Source organism: Martes martes (assembly GCF_963455335.1).
Source record: "Martes martes genome assembly, chromosome: 4".
Classification (NCBI taxonomy): Eukaryota; Metazoa; Chordata; class Mammalia; order Carnivora; family Mustelidae; genus Martes; species Martes martes.
The window spans coordinates 155,366,874-155,394,326 of NC_137891.1; the positions used below are offsets into that span (position 1 = coordinate 155,366,874).

Consider the following 27,453-nt stretch of genomic DNA (forward strand, 5'->3'; position numbering starts at 1 on the left):
TTTTATTAGAGAGTGAAGCCCTCTTTGTGGGCTGAGCTAGAGAAATATGTATTCCCTACATACACACTGGCCTCTATATTTACTTACATTGTAAGCTATTTATTTAGTCTATAAATACCTCACCACTGCTGGGTTCTTTCTGGTTTTTTGCCTTTCCCCTATTTGTATCTCTGTTCTCTGCTAGCATCTATTAACTTCCAGTGTATTAACTTACCAGGTGACTCCCCACCATTGTACATATGTAACCAATCTCCCATTGTTAGCACTGCCTACCCAGGTGTCTTTTTCTGACCCTTCTTGGAATCCAGTATCCCACCCCTCACAAACCTATATCCTTCTCACTCCTTTTTAAAAATGTGTATTTTTCAAAAGCAACCTTGAGGGGTGCCTGGGTGGCCCAGTTAGTTAAGCATCTGCCTTAGGGTCACATCATGGTCCCAGGGTCCTGGGATGGAGCCTGCTTCTCTCTCTGTCCCTCCCTCCATTCATGCACACTCTCTCTCTCTCTCACTCAACTCTCAAATAAATAAAAATCTTTTTAAAGAAAAAAGCCGCCTCTGGGCACCTGGGGTGGCTCAGTTGGTTAAGTGGCTGCCTTCCCTCGGGTCATGATTGGAGGGTCCCGCATCAGGCTCCCTGCTCAGTGGGGAGTCTGCTTCTCCCTCTCTCTCTGCCTGCCTGTCCTCTATCTCTCTGTCAAATAAATAAAATCTTAAAAAAAAAAAAAAAAAGGCTGCCTTGTTGGACACTGAAACTAAAAACTGTCAAAAGGTAGGAGACTTTCGGGGTGCCTGGGTGGCTCAGTGGGTTAAAGCCTCTGCCTTCAGCTCAGGTCATGATCCCAGGGTCCTGGGATCGAGCCCCACATCAGGCTCTCTGCTCTGCAGGGAGCCTGCTTCCCCCTCTCTCTCTGCCTGCCTCTCTGCCTACTTGTGATTTCTGTCTGTCAAATAAATAAATAAAATCTTTAAAAAAAAAAAAAAGGTAGGAGACTTTCATATGGACTGGGTATCCAATGAAATTAAGCCATCACTGTTCATTTTAACTGTGATAATGGCATCAAGGTAAATGTTTTCAAAGTCCTGATCATTAAGAGTTACATACTTGCAGGAGCCTAAGTGGCTCAATCGGGTAAGCGTCTGACTTTGGCTCAGGTCACAATCTCAGGGTCCTGGAACGGAGCCCGGCATCAGGCTCTCTGCTCAGTGGGGAATCCCCTTGTCTCTCTGCCCCCTCCCCCAGCACATTCTCTCTCTCTCAAATAAATAAATCTTAAAAAAAAAGATACATGCTTGCTAGGTGATGGGTACATGGGAGCTGATTATTGTTCTACCTAGTCTTATGTTTGAAAATTTTCAAATAAAGAAAAGGAAGCTGCAGGTCTGCAGATCACTGGACTTTATTAAGAGGAATCACAGCTAATTACATAGAAGTTACTTGCCTAAGCCAAAATCCATGAGGTTCACATGAACATACAGTTACACTTATAAGGAAGAAATAGCATGGTCAAAACCATGAAATATCCTGATGCCCGGGTGATGAAGGCTGGGGTGAAGTAAGCACATTTATTTCAAGCTGTTGAAGAGTTTGTGGGCCACCTAGATGAGAGAAAAAAAAAGATGGTCATCAACTGCAGCTTTAATGTCACAGCTTACAAGGTCCTTCATGACCTGGAACACTACTGCCTCTCCTCTCTCCACAGTATTCACACACACCCATACCCCTCCTGAGCCCTAGTGAACTACCTTCAATTACCTGAATTCGATCTCCCTTCTACCCAGAACTCTCTACTTTTAAAAAGCTTTTAATAAGCTTTTTTAACTCTCTACTTTTAATAAGCTTTCTCTAAACAAACTCCTATCCCCACATAAATCTGTCCCTCCCCATTCTTCCCCATAGGAACTTATACCTCCCATGTCATAGTATTTTTTAATGTAACAAATACTTATATAACATCTACTATATGCCAGCTACTCTTCTAGGTGCTCAGTAAGCTACAATGGAAACCAGGCAGTATCTCTCTAAGGAAACGTAGAGACTAATAAGAGAAATTTAATATAGACCTAAGGTAAACTTCTGACAGTGATAAAAGCTCTGAGGAAAATAAAAAAGGGGTGGGGGGTGCACAGCAGCTTTAAATAGAGGATTAGTGAAGGCCATCCTGAGAAGGTTATACCCAAAGAATAAAGTATTCTACTTGTCTTCTATGCTGGTTCAACTAAGTAAAGGAAGGGACCATGCCTGTCTCATTTCTACATTTCAACCCAGTGCATAAAAGTATTTAAATAACATACAATTTACCATTTTAACTGTTTTTTTTTTTTTTATAAAGTCTACGACAAAACCCTGAGATTAAGAGTCACAAGCTCCACTGAATGAGTCTGCCAGGTGCCCTCATTTTAACTATTTTGAACTCTACATTTCTGTGGCATTAAGTAACTCATACTGTCCAGCAATTATCAAGTTCCAGAATTTTTTCATCTTCCCAAACTGAAACTAAGTAATTTCCCATTTCCCCCTCTCTGAAGCCCCTGGCAACCACCATTCCACTGTCCATGAATTTGATTACTCTAGGTACCTCATAAGTGGAATGGCATATTTGTTTTTTTTGTGATTGGTTTATGTAACTTAGCATGTCTTCAAGGTTCATACAGGTTGTAACACATCAGAGTTTCTTCCCTTCTTAAGGCTAAATATTTCATTATAGGTATATACCACAATGTACAGTTGGACTGCGTCTACACTTTGGCTATTATGAATGCTACTATAAACATGCATGCACAAATACCTGTTCAACTGAACAGTCTCAGTTCTTTCGGGGTATACAACCAGAAGTGAAATTGTTGGATCATATAGCAGAGTTTAATTTTTTGAGTAAAGTGCTTCATTTCTTTTCACTGCCAAATAATATTCCATTATATGGATATATTACATTTTATTTACTTATCAACTGATGAACATTTATGTTGCTTCCACTTTCTGGCTATTATGACTAATGCTCCTAGAATATTTGTGTACAAGCTTTTATACAAACATAAGTCTTCATTTCTCTTGAGTATATATACCTAGGAGAATTACTAGATCATATGTTAACTTTATGTTTAACTTTTTTTTTTAAATGAAGGTTTATTTATTTATTGATTTATTTGACAGAGACAGACAACAAGAGCAGGAACACAAGCATGGGGAGTGGGAGAGGGAGAAGCAGGCTTCCCGCCAAGCGGGGAGCCTGATGGAGGGCTCAATCCCAGGACCCTGGGATTGTGACCTGAGTCGAAGGCAGACGCGTAACAACTGAGCCACCCAGGCGCCCCATGTTTAACTTTCTGAAGAACTGCCAGACTGTTTTCTATAGGGCTACACCAATCTACATCCCCAACAGCAATTTCTCCGTATTGACAACACCAATCCATTTTTTTTTAATGATACGGAGAATTACAGATGCATGTTTTGTTTATAAATTTTCCTTCTTTCCACTAAAATTATGTTGAAAAAGAAATATAATGCTTCTATTCATATTTTATATTAAATGTATTTGGATTCCATTTTTGTTTTAAAATCTGACAGTATATATGAGAAAACATGGTTATCTCTAGGCAGTATGATTTCAGTTAGATTTTTCTATCTTTATAAAATATCCTCCTTGTCACAACATATTTAATGGGGCGGAGGTATGTGTACATTTGTGTATTTCCACTCTATATCATAGAATTAAAACACCTATACTGGAACTTTTTTTTTTTTTTTAAAGAAAGCTCTACACCCAATTCAGGGGCTTGAACTTAAGACCCTGAGATCAAGAGCTGCGTGCTCTACCAACTTAGTCAGCCAGCATCCCTGCAATTGTTGAAGCATAAATAAAGTTGGTAGAGCGGAGATCATTAACTTTTTTCAGGGGGAAAAGAGTCATTTATTTTTCCCTTTGACCCCCTTCACCCATTTCTCCCTATCTTTTTGATTATACCCATCCTAGCAGGTATGAAATGGTATCTCATCATGGTTTTGATCTGTATTTCCCTGAGAGCTAATGGGGTTAAGCACCTTTCATATGCTTATTAAGCACCCAATTGTTTTAATTAACATATAATACATTACTTGCCCCAGGGGTACAGGTCTGTGAATCATCAGGCTTATACATTTCACAGCATTCACCATAGCACATACCCTCCCCAATGTCCATAACCCAGCTGCCCTATCCCTACCAATTGGTTTTAATATAAGCAATCATCAAACTTTTGCCTGCTCTGCAATTTATTTAAAATATCTGTCATATGTAAGAGAGTCAAATTTACTTAAAAAAAAAAAAATAATAATAATAAGGGAGCACCTGGGTGGCTCAGTCCATGGTCCTGGGGGTGAGCCCTGTCAGGGGTTGGCTCCCTGCTCAGCAGGGAGTAAGCTTCTCCCTTATCCTCTGCCCCTTCCCCTGCTCTCTCTCTCAAATAAATAAAATCTTAACAAAAAAAAAAAGAAAAGAAAAGAAAACTTTTTGGACCAACTAGCACGTACAAGACATACTGGAGGATATAAATGATTTTAAAGAATAGCCTGTTGCTTAAAGGTACAAAATCCAGCTTCCCCAATGTTTCGCAGTCCAAGCTGGGACATCATTTCTCTTCTTTAAGCCTCAGTTTCTTATCTGTAAAATGGGGCTAATGAGACCTATCTCCAGGAAAGTAGCAGAATTAGGTGGATTATTTATGTAAAGTGCTCAGCACCATACCTGACATATATGGGCCAGTAAGTAAATGCTTACTGCTGGATCTGCACCTAGTATGGAGAAGCTGTCAGCACCAAGTCTGCCTGGCCACTAAGCTTTCCCCTCCCTGATTAGGCTGACTTACGCAGTGGTCCCTTGCATGCAGGAAGTCAAAGAGCTCCTCCGTGCAATCCTCCTCTGTCTGCGACCTGGAGGATACACGCTGGTCACACATCTCTAGCCGCTCCCGAGCCTTTACACATTTCTCCAGCTGCTCGCATTGCTCTCTCACTGTTGTTAGGGGATCCTGAAGAAGAAACACAGAAAACAACGGAAATGGGGGTTTTAGGAGGAGACCCACAAACCATCTGCTTTGATTAACACAACCACCAAACCAAGGTGCTGCCTCTGAATTACCGTGCAGAAGGCCAGCTGGCAGAGCCACACTGCCGCCAGAAATGGGAGAATGGGGTCTCCCATTCAATTCTGATGCTAAGTAGTAGGGGAAAGTTTCACATTCCTGCCTTCCAAGGTTGCCAGTATGCACTGAAAGCCTCAGTCCTATCTGAAAAACAAGGTGGTAAAGGAAACCTAGCCAAACTTGAAGTATATCTATAGGAGGCCTTACATGTTAACACAGCATTTGGGGATATGTGATGTCTGTGAATTTGAATTCCCCTCATCTGACAGCCAGGCCTATGTACCCCAGCTGCCCAGCTAGAAAGGCAATGTTAACATGGAGAAGGACTGTATAAGAAAAGTTCCTTCCTGAGTCCTTTATTAAGCAGCCAAGAGCAGATAGATAATTGAATACCAGGCCCTCAAGATGCTGCTCTGCTCCCTGACACCATGACTGAAGAAGCTCCAAACCCAGAAAAGACTCAGCTTCCCAGGCCCACACCCACCAAACACTCCACAGCACAAGAAGACGTATTAAAGGCTTTTTCCATTTCCATTCTCTCCAAGGTGTCAAATAAAGACTCCTTAAAATGCCCTTAGAGTTTCATTAAGTTCAAACTTCCTTTTACTGAGATGGTTCCAAACCTTAGACAGCTCTTACCACTAATTCCTCCTCCTCCTCTTCCTCCTACAAAAGGAAAATAAGATTAATGTCAGCAGCAACTTGGGACACATATTACTGATCATACTGATGTAATTACTGAGGATAAACACTGTATTAGTTGTTTTAAAATTTTCTGTTATTTTATGATGCTTTTGCATTTTAGGGGCTTTGCTAATCCGGGAGAAAACCCCTGCTGGGGGACACACCCTTCATATGTAAACCAATCAATCCAAACCCCTATCACCAATCACTTCCTTTATCTCCTAAACTAAACCAATTATTGCTCCTGCCCTAAACACCCTATGGACCAAGTACCAAACAGCTAGAGACCACACCTATATCCCAGAACCCACAGAAATTACCCAAATAATCCAATCCTAAACTTGCCAGAGCTTGCCTATCCTGACTCACCCACTCATTCCCTCAGAAACCAAGAGTCTGGTTTCCCTTGCTCTTTCTGGGGGTCCAGGCCCTTCTCCAGGTGGCTCTGATTGGTGTGGCCCTCCCCACCTTCTCTTGGGACTCATAAGTAATAAACTCTTCTTTCAAAAACAGCTGTCTCCAAAAAACAAACAAACAAAAAGCAGTTGTCTCCATGCCTGTAAACTTACCATACCTAATTAATACCCTGAGTACAAGGACACAGTATCTCACTTTCATTAGCAACAACCTAGTGTGTAGGACACTGAACTTTATAAAGTAGGGCACATGGGTGGCTCAGCTGGTTAAGCCTCCACCTTCTGCTCAGGTGGTGATCCCACCGTCCTGGGATCCAGCCCCATGTCCAGCCCCACATCGGGTTCCCTGCTCAGGGGGAGTCAGCTGCTCCCTCTCCTTCTGCTCCTCCCCCTTGCTTAGTTCCCTCTTGGTTTCTCTCTCAAATAAATAAATACTTTAAAATAAAATTTATAAAGTACTTTCATATCTGTAATTTGATTAATCACAACAGCTCCTTAAGGGCTCCCAGTTTAGAGTAACAACATTAATTAGATATTTTCTTTCTTTGTGTTTAAAGCTCTATGATGATGAACGTGGAGTTGGAACCCACCACCCCAAGATCAAGAGTCACATGCTCTATTGACTGAACCAGCTGGTGCCCCGTTGAGAAATATTCTGATACAGATTCAAGCTGATGTTCACATGGAACCTATATAACTTTGTTTGAAATTCTGGGAGGCCCTAGTATTATGAGAAACAGCTCAATTTAGTATTTACAAAGTACTAAACAAAGTTAAGAGGAAAACTAACATTTTTTCTAGACTCTGAACTTGAACTGGGAATATGAAAATGGCCAAACCTAAACTTTTCTTTAGCCAGAGCTTAACTAGAAACGGTTAGTTTTTAAATTAATTTACAGTCACTGCTTTTTGACTTGCTGAACTCCCAGGACCCCTAAGTAGATTATCAGCATGAAGTCAATCAAAGGTCTAGAGTAAGCACTCCATTCACAAGTTTTGAAACACTAATTCCCACCTATCTACTTCTGATTCAAGCATACAACCTCAAATTTATAGTTTCCTTTCTTCCGAGGACAGCAGTGTAAAAAAGTCCTTGTGGGAGGACCATTATAGGCCAAAATCTGGGGCACAGGAGAATCTGATCAATATTTTAACCCGTCAAGAGTAAGCTGTTTGCCTGCCTGCACGTACACATACCCACATCTGGGGGAAGAGAAAGAAAAAGTATACAGGAAAATAAAAAGAACTAACTCAGCAATCCCTCATGTTTTCAAAATTCCAACACAATCTGCTTCATTCTCTACCATGCCCTTTGGGGAAGAGACCAAACCTCATGAAAGCTGGGAGAGCTAAGGCAAGTTCAACTACGATTCACGCTATTTATTCTCGCAATTAGCAAAGATCTCTTCTAAACATGAAGATGATTTGGGGGATGTCAAACTCTAGTTTTTCATTAGTTTCTTAACCTTGCTCTTTAAAAAAACTCATACTGAAAAAGTTTTTCCAAAAAATTTAAATCATTTATTTTGCCTCTGAAACCTGAAATTAGAATCCTAGAAGCAAGACCTTTGTATCATTTCCCTATTAGCAATGCTATTAGCAATGCTATTAGCAATGCTACTACATTGATCATTTTGATAATTTTGTGTCAAAAGTATCATGGCATGTTTTAGAAAAACAACTCCAAATACTAAGTCTGAATATGGACTACTTCATGTAAAATTTCCAGTCAATGACACAAACCAAGGTCACACTAAATAAAAATGCCCAAAAAGTATACGTTCTTCATAAAAGATCTGTTTTTTTTTTTAAGATTTTATTTATTTATTTGATATATAGAGAGAGGACAAGCAGGGGGGGAGCAGCAGAGGGAGAGGGAGAAGCAGGTTCCCCACTCAGCAGGGAGCAAGATGCAGGGCTAGATCCCAGTACTCCAGAATCATGACCTGAGCCAAAGGCAGATGCTTGACTGAGCCACCCAGGCGCCCCAAAGACCTCAGCTTTCTTAATTTTAAAACTGACTACCTTCTTTTTTTCATCTGCTGTGGTGAGCCCTACTGAACTTCCTGAGGCTGGCTTCATTTTGTTCTGGTCCCCTCTCTGAAAATAGTAAGACTAGGAAAAATCATGGGATAAACTAGTTTCCAACTAATCGGAACCCATAAACGCGGAACAGCTGCCCCGAAGTAACTAGAGAACAAAGGATAGGAAATGTGATTGAAACCCAAAAGCTAGATGACTTCTGAAAAGCTGGGTAGCACCATGGCTAAGTCTTGGTTCTGAAACCATGCTGCTTGGGTACAACTCCCCGATCCATGATTAAAAGTGTGGTCCTTAGAGAAGATATTTAGCCTTTCTCTACTAGTTTTTCATCTGTAAAAAGACCATAATAGTACCCAATACTTACTTCGTAGGACTATCGTGTGGCTTAAATGAATGAGTCATATAAACACTTGGAATAGTAAGCAGTCAATAATTATCATACCGGTATTCTTATTCCGGGATAGAGCTCCCTCTTCCATCATCGCAGAGTTATACTGGCATATTCCCCAAATATACCTCCCACCCCCCACTCCTACCAAAAAAAAAGAAACCACTTCTTCACAGAAACTAGCGTTAAGGGTCAGGTCTCCGGAGCCTCCATCGAAGATGTGGCAGGATTCCTGACCTGAGGGGAAAGAAGCACTAAGACCGGTCGGCTTGACCCCTAAACCTGTCAAACCAGGGTCTCAGGTCGTCTGGTTGGCTAAAAATAAAGATACTGTTTTTTACAAAAGTTTAGGCGACACAGCATTTTCGCTGTTGTTACACCTTCACCTCATTCACAGAATGGGGAAACCAAGCCCAGAAAAGGGGTGGTCATCTACTTGTCCAAGATGAGTAGACAAATTCTAGGGAAGGGTCGAGAGAATTAGCAATCGTGACCGTGAAAACTCTAGGGGCGAATCTAGGGCCAACAGGGGCCCGGGTGTGTTTTGGCGGGGTAGGTCTTGAGCCTCAGGGCAGTGAAAAGGGTCCAGTCGGTCGCCTTTCCTTACCTCCTTGGGATCTCCGGACCCGGTCAGCATCTTTCGCTCGTCCTCCAGCCCCATGACCCGCTACGGTTCTGAATTCAACACCAGCAGCAACAGCGGCACCTATACCACTTCAGGATCAAGAAGGACTTGTAAGGGTCACTCAGCGGATATCCGGCGATCTGGCCGGAAGTGCGGCAGACTCGTCGTAGTCGCGAACACACGCTCGGATTGGCATATACTACCGTCCAAACGCAAGGGATAGGGGGATCTGGTATTTGCACCTGAGGAGGAGTTGCTAAGTAATGTCCCCTTAATCGCTCCAGTGTCAACTACATCGATCTGCACATTTATTTAAAATATTGGTTTCTAGGAAACTTGGAAAGAATGCGGAATTATTCGATGTTCCTTTAGCGCAGTTCCCGGTCTTACCCACATCGCTGATGAAACCGTCCTAACTGCTGACCTTTTCAAGATGGCGGTACGCGGGTGCCACTATCGGGCTCGCGCACCTCCCCAAGATGGCGGCGCCCGAGGCCTGGCGCGCCCGGAGTTGCTGGTTCTGTGAGGTAGCGGCGGCAACGACCATGGAGGCCACGTCCCGGGAGGCGGCGCCAGCGAAGAGCTCGGCCTCGGGCCCCAGCGCTCCCCCCGCCCTGTTCGAGCTGTGCGGGCGGGCGGTGAGCGCCCATATGGGGGTTCTGGAGAGCGGGGTGTGGGGTAAGTCGCGGGGTGAGGGGCTACCTCTGGCAACGAGCGGAGGCGGCCCAGCGGCCGGGGGGCGCGGGGGGCGAGGCCGGGAGGCCTGGGGCAAGGCCCAGCCCGGGGCGCTGGAAGCCACACCGTCGGGTCGGAACATGAATTCCGTGCCTGACCGGGCTAGACAGAGTAAAGGCGGGGACCAAATCGGCAGGTGGACGCGCACCGCGGCCTGGCTGGGGGGCGCGGGGGGCGAGGCCAGGAGGCCCGGTCTGGGGCCAGACTGGCAGGGCCCGGGAGACAGAAGCTAGAATGACGGGCCGGCCGCGGGCACCGAACTGACGCTCGGGTCGGGCCGGGCTAGGGAGTCTCGGATGTCGAAGCGACGGGCAAGGATGGCCCTGCTGCTTGGGGGCGGGGGCCGAGCTTGGGAGGCCCGGCCTAAGGCAAGGAGTCCAGGCCCGGGGCCACCTAGCCTGACTGACGCGCGGGGCCTCCCGTGTCTGCTTGACAGACCGCTTGTGCCGAGACTCCGGAGACTAGGCTGATGGGCGAAAGCAGCCCAGTGGATTGGAGAGCGAGGGGCTGGGGGAGAGGCCGAAGGGCTTGGGGCGCCGAGGCCTGTCGGGCGACCCAGGGTTGAAGGGAGCGCACTGACGACCGGGGCCTCGGGTGCCAATTTGCTGGAGCGCTGGACTGACGGGCAGGGCAGGGAGCGCCGGAGGCCACTCGGATTGGCCTGAGCGGAGGAAGGGCCCGGAGCGGGTGAAGAAGGGAGGCTGGAGCGGGTCAGCAACCGAGGGAGGCTCGAATGACGGACGAGCGGGAAGGGCCAGGGAGGCCCCAGGCGGGGCGACGGCCCGGGGATCCCGGCTGGGAGGGGGCGCGTCGCCGCTAGGAGGCCTCGGGCTGAGTGCGAGCGAAAGGAGGCCCCGGGCCTGAAAGCTGCCGGGGACCGACGGCCCGGCTCGGGCTCAGGGCGCACAGGCCGAGCGGCAAAGGCGGGCCCGCGCCGCCGGGCCGAGGGGCCGGGGAGGACAAGCTGACGAGGCCGGCCGGTTGGCCTGGGATTAGGTCGGGCCGGCGCGGGCAGGGTCGCGCCGGAGAGGAGGCCCGCAGTCGGTGGGCACGCGGAGGCCCGGCTTTGGGGTGGGCGCCGCTGGACCCAGATCGGCAGCTGATGAGAACAACTCGGGTCGGCCTTGTGAACACTGATGGGGAGCGTGAAAGAGAGGAGAGTGAAGGCTCTGGGGGGTAGGCCTGCCCGCTTAGGGGATGAAGGAGGCCTTGGGCCTGACAGACTGGTGGTGTGAGGGGGTGGGGTCCAGAGGCCAGGGCTGAAGTTGAGTGAGGAGATCCAGGCCCGGCCTAGGGCCCAGGGAAGGGGGAGGGAGTGGCAGGAGAGAAGGCCTCAGGCCTTGAGGGGGTGAAGGGGTGGGGTTCTGGAGAAGGCCTCCGGAGTGGTGGTAGTGCCTTTTCGAGGAGGGAAGCCCCGGTAAGGTCAGGAGAGAGGGCTTGAGGTCCTGGGATTGGGGATTTGGGGGGGGTTGCACTCTGAGGAGGTGGTTGTGAAGAAAAGGCCCTGAAGTTTGGGGGGAGGGGGTTGGGCCTCCAGGAATAAGCCCCAAGGCTGTGGAGACAGGTTAAAGAAGGCCCAGGGATGTGAGAAGGCCCTTGGTGAGGTGGGGGTGGGGCACTGATCCTGAAGAGGCCCAAGTGTCTTCCTGCAGTGGGGAAGACTGTTAGAAGTCCTCAAGCTGGTAGGGGGAGGGGATTTTGGAGGCCCTGTGCCCACAGCTGAAAGGAGAAGGGTCAGGCTGACCCATGGGAAAAAGGAGTAGTCTCAGTGGAACTGGTCAGGGAGCTCAAAAAAGTCCTCAGAAAAATGTGGAAGAAGGCAGAGAAGATTGGCTGTATCAGCCTGGAGCTTCTAGGATGCTAAACTTGGCTAGGAGGGAAGAGGACTGGGAGTGAAGGCCCGGAGTTGGGAAGAGGAAGCATTAAAGGTGTAGGCTGGAAAGAAGCAAGGAAGAGCCTGACTTAAGAAGAATGGAGAAATGAAGAGAGGAGTTTGTGGATCATAGGGGATGAGACTCCCCAGTGGCTGTGAGAGGGGATGGCTAAACAGAGAAGATTGGAGGGACAGAGGAGAAAGAGCTCCTACGGGCCTAGCCTAGGTAAACAGTCACAGAGAAAAAGCTGAATCAAGTTAGGCCTCGGAGGAGAGCCAAGTAGGAGGCCTGCTAAGAAGTGCTGTTTTGGAGGAAGGTCCCAATGTGGGCTAACAGCCAAGAAAGGCTTCCTGGAGGCGGTGGACTAGGGTTGCTTTGTGTAGGGAGAGAGAATGGTAAAGTGAGTAGAGGGAGCAGGAAAGGAGGATACAATGAGGAAACAAGTGGAATAGGTATGTTATACCTTGAATGCCAGGATATGGAGCTTGGACTTTATCTTGAATTTAATAGGGGCCTACATTAATGTAATAGTTTAGGGAATTAATACTTTCATTCAGCAGGTACATTGAGTACTATGCACAAAGAATTATATCAGACTCTTGGACATCAAGATTTAATTATTCTACAAGTAAAGATAAAGGGAGATCCTAGAATAGAACTTTTTGAAAGATTTTCCTTAGATATAGTATACTCTAAGATCTAAGACTTGTTCTTGGAAGGACAGAGAGGCTATTGACAGATAAGAATAATAATAGACAACATTGAATGAGCTTCTTATGGCCAGGCAGTTCTTAAAAAGATTACAAGCATGATTTTCTTTAATTTTTAAATGATTTTCTTTAATTTTGATAACAATATTGTGAGGTAGTTATTACTACCTCCATTTTAAAATTGAGGAAACGGAGTCTTAAAGATGTGAATTTGCCCAAGTATTCATAATTAATGGAATCAGAATTTCACCCAGTTTTGTCCAGTTCTAGAGACTGAACCATTTAGCCACAATATTGTAAAGCTTCTCAATCTAGACATCAGCAAGAAAAGTTTTGTTTTTATGATATGTTCAATTTAGAGTTAGGGCCTAATTATTTCTGTTGTTCATAGGAAAGTACTAGTTCAGGATATTGCAGGGGCCCAAAGAATGGGAGTCACCAGCCTGGAAGAGTGGGAAGGGAATTCAGGAAAGGCTTAATAAAGGGCACATGCTACTTGAAAGATGAGTAGGTGATATGCTGAAAATGGCAAGGACATTCTTGGTAGGGAGCAGCTCAAAAAAGGCACAGAGGTAGAAAGCAGTATAACATGTTAGGTAAATGAGAAAAGTAGTTTAGTATGGCTCAACTAGAGGAGGCAAAGCAGGGAGCTGGAGAAGTTAGGGCCCAGATTATGATGGAAGTCTTTATGACACATATCCAGTAGGACCTTTTAAATGCAGTAAAATGGTTAAATGGTTCATTATGCTAGGCAGAAGTGAACTGACCAGCTCCTAAATGAGCATATCAGCTTGCTTTATTGTCTCCCCTTTGAAGATGTGAATGCCCCTGAAATTCCAGCTGCCAACGAAGTGGCTGAAGATAAGTAGACTAGAGTTTGAGTTAGACTTAGGTTAGCTTCTGTAGGTTCCATTTGCCAAATGAGAAGTCAGCCCTTCTGTTTTCCTTTCCATTAAGATAAATAATGCTTGGAACTCTGGGAGAAAAAAGTAAATTTTGTGTTTTGGTTTTTGTAGCCCTCCCAGGCCCAATACTTCAGAGCATCTTACCTCTGCTCAATATATATTACTTGGAGAGGATTGAGGAAACTGCCCTCAAGAAAGGTAAGTGTCTTTCTCACTCTTTCTCAGTCAGTGATTGTAAGCAAGGCACCATGATGTCTTCAGGTAAATATTACACCTGATACCTGCATAGAACTTCAAGCTTTTCAAAAAGTACCCTCATACCTACGTTCTTACGTGATGCCTCAGAGTATCCAGTGAAACACAAAGCAAGTAATGATCCCAGTTATACTAATAAAAGTGAAACCACAGGCACACCACAATTAATAGCTAGCCCAGACTAAAGCCCAGATCTTCTGAATCTTCGTTTTTCTATTTTACCATGCTGTCTTCCAAACCCCTCATTGGACAGATCTGTTAACAGCTAACATTTATCTAACTAATCCTGATGTGACAAGTGCTGTCCTGTGCACTTTACCTGGAGAAACTCATTTAATCTTTTCAACAATTCTATGAAATAGCTATTATTAACTACATTTTGCAGATAAGGAAACTGAGGTACAAAAAAAATTAAGTAAACTTGCCCAGGGTCACAGAGCTAGAGTGTGGTTTGCTGATACTTAAACCCAGGCTGTCTTTAGAGCCAGCACTCTTTACTAGTCTGCTCTATTGCTCCTGTGAACCCAGAGAACGACAACATTAAAGGCTCATGTGCTTCACTCATGGTGGCCCAAGAGCAGCCAAGTAAATGTGATATTTCTCCCTACAGGCCTCTCCACTCAGGCCATCTGGCGCCGACTATGGGATGAGCTGATGAAGACAAGGCCTTCCAGTTTGGAAGTAAGTTAAGGCACCAGGTAGAACTCTGGCCTGACTTTGCACAGTGAAAGCAGGAATAGCTTACAAACACAGACTGGGTACTGGTAAAGTACAGGGACAGGGATGGAGTGAATTTGGGAGGAGATGGCTTGTCACAGGGTTCTTGGCTCTGATGGCTTGTCACAAGGTCTTTCCGTTTGGCATTTGTCACTGACTTGATTGCTCACCGTGTTTGCAGGTAACACAAAACAGGGAAAGGTAGTGATTACAATGGATGGCAGAACCCAGATTCATAGATGTCTAGACAGGTCTGAAGCAGTGGTCAAACCTGACAAATGAAATTTAACAGAATAAACCAATTTTTCACTTAAGTCTAAAAAATGACCTCAGGGTAGGAGGTGGAGGGGTCTGGCTTAGCAACAACTTGTATGAAAAAGATTAAGGGGGTTTAGTCAACAATGTGCTAAAGCTACTGATATAATGACTCTACTCTGAGCTATGTGAATCAATGTAACTATAATATAAGCTGAAGGACAAGGGAGATGATAGGCCTGCGTGGCTCTGCAGTGGTCAGGCTGTCCTGGAATATGGAGAAAGAAGTCAAGGCCACATCACGTGAGTCACATTTGGAAGACTGGAGATGTTGTTCCTGAAAAAGAAGAGGTGGGGAACATGAACTATTGGAATATTTGAATGATTCTCACATAAAAGAGGGATTAATAGACTTGTTCTGATAGAAGCTAAAGAAGAATAAATTTCTGCTAAACTGAATGTAGAATTTTTAAGCTCTGAGCTTATTGGTGATGAAAAAAGCTAATGCCAAGAGTAACCTTCCCATCTCTAAGTGTTCAAATAGAGTCTAGATAACTACCTGACACAAGGGTATTGTAGAAGAAAATCAGCATTTTAAGAGAGGTTGGACAAGATGACTTTAGGGTTCCTTTTAACCCTGAGATTCTGTTATTCTTTGGTTCAGATATAACTTGCTCTTATTTAAGCAGAATCTCTTCTGCTTTTCCATAACTAGGGTACAGCACAGATGGAGTTCAATAAACATTTACTAAACTTACCACATACCAGGTCTCATGTTAGGTATTGGAAGCACAGACACAGTCCCAATCTCTCACATTTAGCGGGGAAGCCTGCAAACAAATACATCGTGCATGGTGGGGAAAGTGGTGTGACAGTAGCAAGGAGGTTGAGGTAGAAGGGAGTATGACAGTCTTTCCTGGGAAGTAGTATTTGAACTGGGCTTTAAATGGTGGATGAGGCCAAATGATAAGAAGACAAGTTCGTATCAGGAGATTTAATTTCTGGGGATGCACTGGGTTCAGTAAAATTCAGATCCATATCCTTTAGCTTTCCACTTCTAGATCTGGACACAACTCCTGAAGTTCAGTAGGATAATCCTAAGGCCCAAGAAAGTCCTCAGGCACTATGTACAGGAATTAGGCCTTATGAGGAAGAAAAGTGAATGCAAGATTAGAAAACACTGGGGTGCCTGGGTGGCTCAGTGGGTTAAGCCTCTGCCTTTGGCTCAGGTCGTGATCTCAGGGTCCTGGGATTGAGCCCCACATCGGGCTCTCTGCTCAGCAGGGAGCCTGCTTCCCCTTCTCTCTCTCTCCGTCTGCCTCTCTGCCTACTTGTGATCTCTGTCAAATAAATAAAAAAAGTATTTAAAAAAAAAGAAAACACTAACAGTTTCCTGAAACTTAAAGGTGTTTGAGATTCACTTCGAATCTCAACCATCCCAAGCAGTATGGTTGACTAGCAGATGATGGAGATCGGAACATCTTTCACTTAGAGTATGTTTTTTTTCTCCAATATTATCTCAGGCTTCCTGGTAGTTTGTTATCTTTTCTTGTCTCAGAGCATTTCAGAATGCTTGGGAAGCCCCAGGCTTGGTAACCTAACAGTCCCCTAGACAGAGGTCATTCCAAAGGGTGCCGCCTTCTTTTTTACATGACAGTAACCTTAACTTCGTAATTCAGAAACACTTATTGAGTGCCTGCTCAATTCCAGGCACTGTGCTAGGTTCTAGGGATACAGTGGTGAACAAGATAGAGATAGCCCTGATTGCTTATAAAGAAATAGAATTTCAAACAGCGTACTACTACTGTATGTGTATTAAGAGATCTGTAGAATAAAATAGATATTCTTGAGACAAAGCAATGGGGAAATGAAGGCTTATTCAATAAAGGATTCTCTGGTTATTGGTTAACTATTTGGAAAAAAAAAGAGCCTCATTTTACAATATACTCAAATAATTTCTATATGGATTAAAGATTAAATTGTAAAAAGTAAAAGCACAGAAAAACTAAAAAAAGAATAAAGGTGATTGGTTATTTAATCTCAAGTTGGAGAGTGTTAATTATTAAATGGATAGAATCAAAAAGCAAGCATGGACATATTTCGCCATATAAAATGCCAACACAATTTAAAAGGCACATAAACTAAGAAAGAATGTTTGCAACAATATTTGTAAAACAAGAGGATAGAGGGAATAAGAAAAACTATCCTAGTAGAATAAGATTGGGACAAGTCACAAAATATACAAAAATCTCTAATAAAATATATTCAATCTCAATAGTAAAAAAATGGGAACGTATATAACTCTTAAATAAGTATATATATTATACACTTATCATATAAAAACAAGTAAGTATATATAATATAAAATATATATATTTATATACAATATATATTACTTGGCTAGAAATTCTATTTCCTAGAATTTATAGTATATAAAAATTGAAATACTCATGAAGATTTATTTCAGGATGTTCATTACAGCAACTTAATAAAAAGCTAGCAACGGTTTATTCAGTATGCAGGAATTATTGATTATAACATTCCTATTTTTAAAATATTAATAAAGTCATACTCTGAAAACATCTAAATACATGGTGGTAAAAATGTGATGACATGGTGGCATAATGTTTTAAAAGCCCAGCATTTGAAACTATTCAGAATTGTCTCACTGTTATAGAAACAATTATCTGTAGCTATTCACATTTACATATACACTGGAAAGAATGGGTTTACAGATTTTGTTTATCTTTCCACAAACAATGTTTCTGTTATCAGAAAAATAGTGGACAATAGTTTATGAACATTTGCTGCTCTGTTTAGTACAAGAAAATGTTTAGCCTTCCCTAGTTTGTACACCTACTTCCTCCCCAACTAGTCCCTGAGCCACCAGGCTACGGATGGGCCAAGGACTGTGTTGGTAGGCAAATGTCATTTCACCTCTTTGGTGGTGCCTCATTTCCCCTACTCTTGCCCAAAAGAATATGTTGAAATCACTTTGCATTCCCTGAGCAATAGTGTACAAGTCCACAAAATAAGTGCCTTGAACTATTAGCTATTTTTCAGCTTTGAAGTTTAGCAGAGATTCTTCTAAGGGGTGGTGATGGAATAAAATGCAGTGAATTACTGTCGGCTCGTAATTGAGATAGTTATTATAACTAACTTTACTCATTTAATCCTTACAACTCTGATGTAGGTAGGTTACTTTCTGACTTTACAGATGATGAAACTGAGGCAGAAAGAGGTAAAATGGCTTGTCTGAGGTTATAGTTAGTGAATGGCAGACCCAGGATTCAAGTTGAGGCAATGTGGCTCTGGAGCTCATGCTCCTAATCACTATGTCATGCTGTTCTCCCTGTAGTTCTCACCTGTCTGGGGTGTTCCAGTTTCAAATATTCTCTTCCACTGTCTTCATCAACCAATAAGATGTATGAAACAAACAAACAAACAGACAAACACTAAGTTATCTAAACTACATATTCCATATGCCATATGGTCAGAAATAGCCACAGTGTCCTGGTTCATATCTTTGTCCATATTTTAGGCCTAGAATGTCTCACTTGTGAAGTTAAAGCTTTGCTAGATTACCTGCAGGTGTTTTCCAAGGCTGTGAGCGTGGGCCAGCCAATGTGTAGGAAAGTGTTAGAGGTAGGATTCAGGAATACCCTCTCTGCTTCCACTTGAGGCTGAATGGAGATTTTGTTGCCAGGTATTTTTTCCTGGTCCCCCAGAGTCCCCAAACTGTTGCTGGTGAGAGAGGTCCCTCCCTCTTTTTGCTACCATGCAGTTAGTTCAAACATGAAGTCATTCCTAATTATTACCACAGCAGGCAATGTTATGGGGAATAGCCAGGGCAAAGGGAATGCCACTTCTACTGAGAACTACAGGGGTCCAACTCCTGCCAAGAACCTCTGATATAAATTAAGGGTCCCTCTGGTATGAGGGAATGCATAGAGGTAGGGTAAGTACCAAAGAGAAGTGTCCCTTAGTTTTGGGGAACCTCAGGCCCCCACTATCTTTTGCTTCCGGCTGAATAAGCACCCTGCTTAACAGGCTCTGCCTCCATCAAGTCCATTTCACATTGCCCATCTGGACTAATTATTACCATTAGCAGTAACAGAAATAACATTTTATATTTTACAGTTTATGAAGTGCTTTCACTTGCACTGTCTCATTTGATCTTCACAACAAACCTGTGAAGCAATTAATATTATCCATGTTTTACAGATGAAGAGGTTCAAGAGGCCTGAGTATAGTGGCAGAGATGACACCTGTGTCAGAGTCAGCAGACTTTGTTGTGCCTGAGAGAATGGGGACTTAAAAGTCTGTGTGTCCTCTGGTGGTGGTGGTGGGGGGGTGGTAAGCAGGAATTGCAAACCTCCTACATACATCAGAATCATCTGAGGGAGGTTTAAAAAACAGACGCATGGGCCTTACTGCAGATGCAACATAAGAGAATTCCCAGATACCTGGCATATGAATTTTCAAAAAAGAAAAGCTCCACATTCAATTCTGATGTGCACCAAAGGTTGAGAAATACTTGGATTCAGAGTTTTTCTAAGTGTTCCGGAATACTCTGATAAAGTCTCATATGCATCAAAGCCAATAACTACTGCCTTGGAGAAAACCAATCTAAGATTTGGACCCCGATCTCCAGGAATTTCTAATCTGGTTGGGATAAAACATGTACACCATGAGACAGGCCTACCAACGTTTAAGACCTGAATAATCGGAGTTGCAGAGGAGTCCCACAGGAGACAGGGAGCGGAGTAGAAGGGGGCATACAAAGAGACACTGAGATAAACAACCTCAACAAGAGTACAATGTTAGTAGGTCCTCTCAGGAAGCCAGCAATGAAGAGCATTTCTGGCAGATATAGGAAAGGGCACAGAAGGCAGGTTTGGGTCAGTAAGGTGATCAGTTTGACCAGAGCAAAGCGTTCATGTGAGCAAGAAGTGGGAGATAAAGCTTCTCAGAGGCCATATTATGCCAGGCCAAGGAACTTCAGATTAGCCCTCAGCTGTGGAAAGATTTGGGAGGGGGGTGTGGTTAAAGCAGAAGGTAATCAGATGTGTTTTGCAAAGATGAATCCAGTGGACTTGCACGAAAGTTTAGGAAGAGGAAAAGGAGATGGCGGAACAATCAGGAAGCTAATGAAGTGGTCAGGTGTGAGGTGGTAATGGTAAGAATGGAAAGTTGGGATCAGGTTCTAGAAACAGACATGGAAGAAATTACAGGATTGTTTCACTTGAATGGCAGGCACTATAGCAAAATCTCTGGAACCAAATTTCCTGGGTTCCGTCTCAATTCTACCACTTACCGGTGTAACCACAGGCAGTAACCAACCTTTGTGCCTTGTTTTCCCTACCTGTAAAACGGGGCTAATAGTAATACCTCAAAGATGTGAAGATTAAATGAATTAGTGCAAAGTATTTAGAATGTTGCCTGGCTCAGCAAATAGCCATTCGAAGGGAGGAACCCAGGATGAGGATGGTTCAGCGGGTATTCTCTTAGTATCACAACTGTCTGGCATGTTCTCTGCTTTCAGAGTGTGACCTGTTGGCGAGCCAAGTTTATGGAAGCCTTTTTTTCCCATGTTCTACGTGGGACCATTGATGTATCTTCTGACAGGCGTCTCTGCGACCAGCGCTTCTCACCTCTTCTGCACAGCTCCCGCCACGTCCGGCAGCTCACCATCTGCAATATGCTGCAGGGTGCGACGGAGCTGGTGGCCGAGCCCAACCGCAGGGTTCTGGAGACCCTGGCCAGTTCCCTGCACACCCTCAAGTTCCGCCACCTGCTGTTCTCTGATGTGGCAGCTCAGCAGTCACTCCGGCAGCTGCTGCATCAGCTTATTCACCATGGGGCTGTCAGCCAGGTGTCGCTCTACTCCTGGCCTGTGCCCGAGTCAGCCCTTTTCATCCTTATCCTCACCATGAGTGCTGGCTTCTGGCAGCCAGGCCCTGGCGGCCCACCTTGCCGCCTCTGTGGAGAGGCCTCCCGAGGCCGGGCCCCATCCCGAGATGAAGGGTCCCTCTTGCTGGGCTCACGCCGGCCTCGCAGGGATGCCGCTGAGCGATGTGCTGCAGCCCTGATGGCCTCTCGGCGGAAGAGCGAAGCCAAGCAGATAGCCAGAGCTGCACCTGCCACCCGGGTAACACGCCGGAGCACACAGGAGAGCCTGACAGCAGGTGGGACAGACCCCAAGAGGGATCTGCACCCTCCAGCAACTTCCCATGAGGCGCCTGGCACCAAGCGGCCATCCTCTGCTCCAGCCACCAGCTCCTCTGCCTCTGCCTCCTCTTCCACATCCTCATCCAAACGGGCTCCAGCTAGCTCAGCCCCACAGCCTAAGCCCCTAAAGCGTTTTAAGCGAGCTACAGGGAAGAAGGGTCCTCGCACCCGTCAGGGGTCTGGTGCAGAGTCTGAAGACCTGTATGACTTTGTTTTCATTGTGGCTGGTGAGAAGGAGGATGGGGAAGAGATGGAGATCGGGGAAGTGGCTTGTGGAGCTCTGGATGGATCAGATCCCAGCTGCCTGGGGCTTCCAGCACTGGAGGCCTCCCAGCGATTCCGCAGCATCTCCACCTTGGAGCTGTTCACAGTTCCACTGTCCACAGAGGCGGCTCTGACACTGTGCCACCTGCTGAGCTCCTGGGTGTCTCTGGAGAGCCTTACACTCTCCTATAATGGTGAGTGCCCTGCAGGGGCAGGGATGGGTCTCACAGCGGCACCAGCCGTGTGCCCAGCCCTGTGGAGGGGAATAGGGAGTATGATCAAGCAGCTGCACATGAGGCCCTGCCTGCTTCACAGTGGGACGGAAAGCAAACACATGAAATAGGGGCAGACTTCCATTGCTGGGGAAGAACATGAGGTCTATAGGTCTATTGATTTAGAGTTGTAAGCAGAGGTTCCTGAGAGGCAGTGAGGGCCCGAAGAAGGGGTACATTTTAGCTATGGTAGGCAATCCACAGGCAGGTGGGAGCAGTGGAGTGTATTCAGGGCCCAGCCAGGGCTAAGGTTGGGTCCCCCCAGTCCTGTCAAAGCAGCTGTACAGACAAGAAGGTATAGAACACATTTTTATCAGACCAGCAATCTATGAAGCAGTCCTCAGTTCTTATCCATGCCTGGCTGTGCCCAGCTAGCCAAACTTCAACTCTGGACAAATCCACCAATCTCCATTGCTTGCTGAGCACGGATGGAGAAAATCACACAACTGTGCAGTCTGGTGCTACTATACATTCAGTCTTTAATCTTATATGGATCCTATGTTTGCAACATTAGCTCCCATTCCTCTCCACTACTTCTAAATATTTTCCCCTTTTCCTTTCTCAGCAGAGGACTTCACTTGCTACTTCAGAGAACATAGAAGCCATCACACATGAACTTCAGCTTGTTAACCAACCCAGAATTCTACATCTACACTCATCCTTTCCTCTTTCACAATGGGAGAGATGGCCATTCTAACCAGGGCTAACTCTTTTACCTGTGCTCTGGATCCACACCCTGTTGCCTGCTTAGGAAAGCTTGTTTCTTAAATGCCTTAGTAATAACTAACTTTTATATACTGCTTAATACATGTCTGGCATAATTTAAGTATTCTGTTAATTGGATCCTTAAAACAACCCTATGAGGTCAACTGGCTTACCCAGGGTAACCTCACTAGTAAATTGTAGAGCCAGGATTCAAACCTAGGCAACCTGATTCCAGAATCCCAAGGTTTTAAACTCAATGTTGCCTTCCTTCTCCAAGGTCTTCCTTGTCACTAAGTCCAATACATACTTTTCAGTCCTCTTATATTAATTCTTGGCAGCATTTGCTGCTATGAAACAGCCTTCATGAAATACTCTCATTTTCACTACCTCAAAAATTTTTTTTTCTCCCTTTCTGGACCTTACTTGTTACCAATGTTCAGAGTTCCTCAGAGCTCTGCCATTTTACACATATGTCCTGGATGGTTTTGTCCATTCTTTTGGTTTCAAAAGCCAACTAATGCTGAAGACTCCTTAATCTATGATAAAGGTCCACTCCAGATCTTCTTCCTAAACTCTAGAGCCATTTCAGCCAGGTGACTACTAGATATCATTTCGTAAACCAACCTGAATGCACCTTCTCCCCTCATGCTTGATCCTCCTATTCTGTCAGTGACCTTACAGCTCTCAGCTGCCCAGAAGACAGCTGGGTTCTTTCTTTTGCACCACATCTGTTTTTAAGATCTCTCAAATCCACTTATTTCTCTCCACATCTTAATTCAAACTACTGTTATTTCTCACTTGCATTCATCAACAGTTCCTCCCGTCTACACTGTAGCCCCAGCATTTTTTTTAAAATGCAAAGGCCATTCATTCACTCACTTAAAAACCCTTCAGCAGTTTCCCGTCACATAATTTACTTACAGGTCATTCGTGTTCTCACCCCTGCTTACCTTTGTAGTGGCATCTTGAACACCCCCTCCCCCCATACATTATACACCAGTCCCACTGAGTGTTTTTCAGTTCTTGGAACCTGCCACTCTTGTTCCTTCAGGCCTTTATATAGATTGAGTTTTTCCTGCCAGTCACTTCTCTCCCTCTGTTTAGCCTGTCTCCTTTGTGTTCTTTAGGACTCAACTGGAAAGTCTTTACTGTTAGAAGCTGGACTTGGTACCAAGTACTCATCCTTTGTGTTTCCACAATACCCTACTTCCCCAGCTCCCCTCACACATTTTTGTTGTCCATCAGGCTACATAGCCAGGAATGAGATCTACTGCTCATCACTGTCTAGCAAAAACTGTATTTACTAGGTACTGGGTAAGGTATTGCAGGAGGAATGAGTCCACAGGAAACCTGCTCAGTCCAAGGGGAGATAATATTTGCTTTGTGGCATTAAGCCTTTGCTCTAACCCTCCTGGATTCTGCTCACTTTTGTAGGGTGTGGTTACCCTTTTTTTGCTCTATTCCCACCCAGTTAATCCTTTAAAGTATCCCCTACTGGGTCATTGTCACTCCACTGCTTAGATTTCAGATGTTCCATGTGACCTATAAGAAAAGTCCAGAGACTGCTGCCCTCTGGGCCTGTCCTTCAGCTTGCAGCACAAAAATGTCCCTCCCCTCTTCCTCATGTTACTATCTTCTGTATTGTGACTGCCCTCACTGAAGCAGTCACAGTAGGGCCATGGCCCAGTACAGTAGACATCAGTTTGCTGGTTACCTGAGGAGAAAGCAAGACAATGAATGGTTGAGACAAATGATTTTAGCTAACCTGATCCAAAGCTCAAGAAATTTGGCAGTTATCAACAGAAATATCTGGAGTTGTCTCTGAATGTCACTTCTGCTGACACTCCTACATGACTGACCTAACTTCTTTCCTGCCATAGGCCTGGGCTCTAACATCTTCCGCCTGCTGGACAGTCTGCGGGCCCTGTCAGGCCAGGCTGGATGCCGCCTCCGAGCCCTGCATCTCAGTGATCTGTTCTCACCACTGCCCATCCTGGAGCTGACACGTGCCATTGTGCGAGCCCTGCCCCTACTGCGGGTCCTCTCTATCCGTGTTGATCACCCCAGCCAGAGGGACAACCCTGCTGTGCCAGGGAATGCAGGGCCCCCTAGCCACATAATTGGAGATGAAGAGATACCAGGTGAAGCAGAGTGTGTGTGTGTGTGTGTGTGTGTGTGTGTGTGTGTGTCCCAATAGAAATGTGAAGGTGCATTCGTGTCCACACAAATGTGAAGTTGAGGAGGGTGGGACAACCTCTAATTCAGGCCTGGTAAACTCATTCCTCAAAAAGGGAATGAAATCCATTCCCTCTTTAGAGCCTGCTGTTCAAAGATAACCATGGCCTGAAAAGGGCCCAGACCACTATAAGCCCAGTAGGAAGTGACTGTGGCAGATTAGTCTCTAGAAAGGCAGTCTAGGTCGCCCTTCTTTGTATTCCTTTAGGTCCTGTTTCCTATGTCACCACTCTACACACACTTGCTTGTTTGAGTAGTTTAGTCTTCCTGGACTAAAAGTTCCAGAAGGGCAAGGACCAAATCTCATTTAGTGCTGTTCCCAGAACCTAGCACAGTACCTAATGTGAAGTGCATACTCAATGACAAGTAAATGAATCAAACTTTTTAGTGAATCTCTAAAGAACAGGATGGGACCTGCTCTGGGACAAGGGAGATGGCCAGCGATAACCTTTTCTCCCTACCATATCCAGAAAACTGCCTGGAACAGCTGGAGATGGGATTTCCACGGGGAGCCCAACCAGCCCCACTGCTCTGCTCTGTACTGAAGGCCTCAGGTTCTCTGCAGCAGCTGTCTCTGGATAGTGCCACCTTTGCCTCTCCCCAAGATTTTGGGCTTGTGTTACAGACACTCAAAGGTAGGACCCAGCTAGAATGGTAAAGGGAGGGCAGGAGACCTTGTATCATTCTTTGGCAAAGTTAAGGTCTATGGCCTCTGCCCCCATGCAGAATACAACCTGGCCCTGAAGAGGCTGAGCTTCCATGACATGAACCTGGCTGACTGTCAGACCGAGGTGCTCTTTTTGCTACAGAATCTGACTCTTCAAGGTAAGTTCTTCATCCAGAACCTCGTGCATTCCTGGATCTTCACTGTGGCTCTGCCACTGTTTCACTGAATGAGCGAGCCACTGTTCTGCTCTTGGCCTTATATCTTCACTATAAAATTGCTATGGAACCTGCATGATCTTCCTTCTAAAAGGTCCCAAACTCAATTCCTCCTATACTAAACATGGAAAAATTACTAACTTTTAGAGTGCCTCACTCAAATTTTTCTTACCTTGCAGTGGCTAGCAGAAATGGCGGTGGTTAAGGATAAATATGCTGTGTTAGCCTCCCCTTATAGACTTGCCCCTAATGCCCACTCCTGCAGAGGGCAGTTAGTGGATAGAGGGGGGAAATTAAACGGAGAACTATTCATGTAGAGAACCTCCCAACCGAATATCTGGGCTCAGTCTCTTGTCTGAATCTGATTTAGTTCGTCTTGCTTGGGGTCTTGGAAAATTCCCTTCTTTCTGGGCTTCTGTAGAAACGTTCACACCTCTTGCTAGGGCCAATTGGGACAGGAGGGGGAGCACCAAGTCCTAATGATAGCCATCAGAATTTATTCTAATTTCTTTTGACAGAGATTACCTTCTCCTTCTGCCGTCTGTTTGAGAAGCGCCCGGCCCAATTTCTGCCTGAGATGGTTGCTGCTATGAAGGGCAACTCCACACTGAAGGGCCTCCGGCTGCCAGGGAACCGCCTGGGTGGGGGCAGGGCCCTGGGAAGGGACAGGGGGAAGGAGCCAGTTCTTGGACTTAGAAACTCAGTGGGTGAAGGCATAGGCCTCTCCACTGGGAACATGAGGGTTGGAATATAGTTGTGTGCTGGAGCTTCAGGAGGCTGGGCTTCTCTACCAGAACTGGATTGGGATACCCTTGTTCCCTGTTGGGTGGTTACAGACATTTCTCCCCTTCCCCCCAGGGAATGCTGGCTTGCTGGCCCTGGCAGATGTTTTCTCAGAGGATTCATCCTCCTCTCTGTGTCAGCTGGACATCAGGTACATGGGGAGGGGGAAGGGACAAGGGATAGAGCTTCAGGGATATAGGGATTAGTTGTTTCCTGGGTGTCTAATCTGTCTCACCCCTACCAGTTCCAACTGCATCAAGCCAGATGGCCTTCTGGAGTTCGCCAAGCGGCTGGAGCGCTGGGGCCGTGGAGCCTTTGGTCACCTGCGCCTCTTCCAGAACTGGCTGGACCAGGATGCAGTCACAGCCAGGGAAGCCATTCGGCGGCTCCGGGCCACTTGCCACGTGGTTAGCGACTCGTGGGACTCATCCCAGGCCTTTGCAGATTATGTCAGCACCATGTGATGGGGCCCATGCTTCACAGGCCCATGCTCAGTACCATCAGCTTGCAGGGGCTGAGACATGGGCTGTGACATGGGCTGCCCAGAACTCCCAAACACCAATTCTGTCTTTCTCTTTCTGCCACCTTTTTTTCTCTTTTTTCCTTCTTCCCTTGCACTGAGGTCCTGGTGGCCTTGATGGGGCTCAGCAAAGGTATTCCCACAACTGGATGTAGAGCCTCTGGGCCCCTTACCCAGTACTCTGGGAACCCTGGGCCAGGTTACAGTGCTCCTCAGTCACTGAGGACAGCTCCCCTCCCCCTGCCCAAGGTTCCTGCTTTCCTTCCCGAAGCAGGCACCCAGGCTTTAGAGAAGTTTAGGAGTGTCCACTACCAGGCCTCTTCTCCGCTGGGCTTACCATGCTGCTCCCAGGCCTCAGTCCCTTTCATACCTTTATTCCTTTCTTTTTTTTTAACCAAAAAAGTTTTTCTTATAAAATAAACTTTGGGCAAACATCATGCGGCCCTCCTTGATGATTTTTGTCCCAGAAAACAAAATTCAGTAGGATCCTATGGGGCAAGGAGCCCCTTTTCCCTGTCTCCTTCCTCTAACAGCTACACCCAGACCAACTGGTTTATCAGCGGAGGCCCCGCTGCTCTTCATGAGAACGCTGGTGGAAGACGAATGTGATGGCAGTGGAGGCAGCATCCCAGGCAGCCTGGAGTACCTCATCCTTGAGCCCCCGCTTATCAGTGTTATGGTTCCACTGAGCCAGGTCTGAAGTACAGTCAGAATCGTCAGGGGGTGGCCGGACCTGGTGGTTGTTGACACAGCGGCGGCAGCGCAGCCTGGGGGCAGAGGACAGAGCTGTGATGACTATAGAGCCCATCTCCATGCTGTGCAGGGAGTTCAGGG

The 27,453-nt window shown here is 45.6% G+C and overlaps 3 protein-coding genes across 6 annotated transcripts in view; 1 reads left to right on the forward strand and 2 right to left on the reverse strand.

The window, feature by feature from the left end:
* Positions 1-1,383: 1,383 nt before the first annotated feature.
* On the reverse strand, positions 1,384-9,580 carry UQCRH (ubiquinol-cytochrome c reductase hinge protein). Of its 2 annotated transcripts, XM_080800785.1 has the most exons (4): positions 9,259-9,580; positions 5,760-5,786; positions 4,845-5,006; positions 1,384-1,598 (listed from the first exon to the last, which is right to left on the reverse strand). In XM_080800785.1, exons 1-4 carry the CDS (start codon positions 9,310-9,312, stop codon positions 1,566-1,568), a joined length of 276 nt encoding a protein of 91 aa, XP_080656911.1. In that variant the 5' UTR covers positions 9,313-9,580; the 3' UTR covers positions 1,384-1,565. The 2 variants fall into 2 exon arrangements, with proteins under 2 accessions (XP_080656911.1, XP_080656912.1); XM_080800786.1 differs by lacking the exons at positions 5,760-5,786; positions 9,259-9,580 and adding an exon at positions 5,117-5,265.
* A 170-nt stretch (positions 9,581-9,750) lies between these two features.
* Positions 9,751-27,083, forward strand: LRRC41 (leucine rich repeat containing 41). Of its 3 annotated transcripts, XR_013966691.1 has the most exons (11): positions 9,751-9,954; positions 13,612-13,698; positions 14,366-14,436; positions 20,273-21,416; positions 24,080-24,340; positions 24,905-25,069; positions 25,161-25,259; positions 25,835-25,957; positions 26,175-26,250; positions 26,344-26,721; positions 26,797-27,066. XR_013966691.1 is itself a non-coding variant. In XM_080800942.1 (10 exons), the coding sequence occupies exons 1-10, from the start codon at positions 9,756-9,758 to the stop codon at positions 26,561-26,563; spliced, it is 2,445 nt and encodes an 814-aa protein (XP_080657068.1). In that variant the 5' UTR covers positions 9,751-9,755; the 3' UTR covers positions 26,564-27,083. The 3 variants fall into 3 exon arrangements, 2 of the variants coding, with proteins under 2 accessions (XP_080657068.1, XP_080657069.1); XM_080800942.1 differs by having other exon boundaries at positions 26,344-27,083; XM_080800943.1 differs by lacking the exon at positions 9,751-9,954 and adding an exon at positions 12,104-12,337 and having other exon boundaries at positions 26,344-27,083.
* The window catches only part of RAD54L (RAD54 like), a 30,283-nt gene continuing 29,538 nt past the window's right edge, over positions 26,709-27,453 (reverse strand). Inside the window, exon 18 of the mRNA XM_080800944.1 lies at positions 26,709-27,386. Within this exon, the coding sequence (XP_080657070.1) occupies positions 27,176-27,386 (211 nt within the window). The 3' untranslated portion in view covers positions 26,709-27,175. The remainder of the gene's footprint in view (positions 27,387-27,453) is intronic.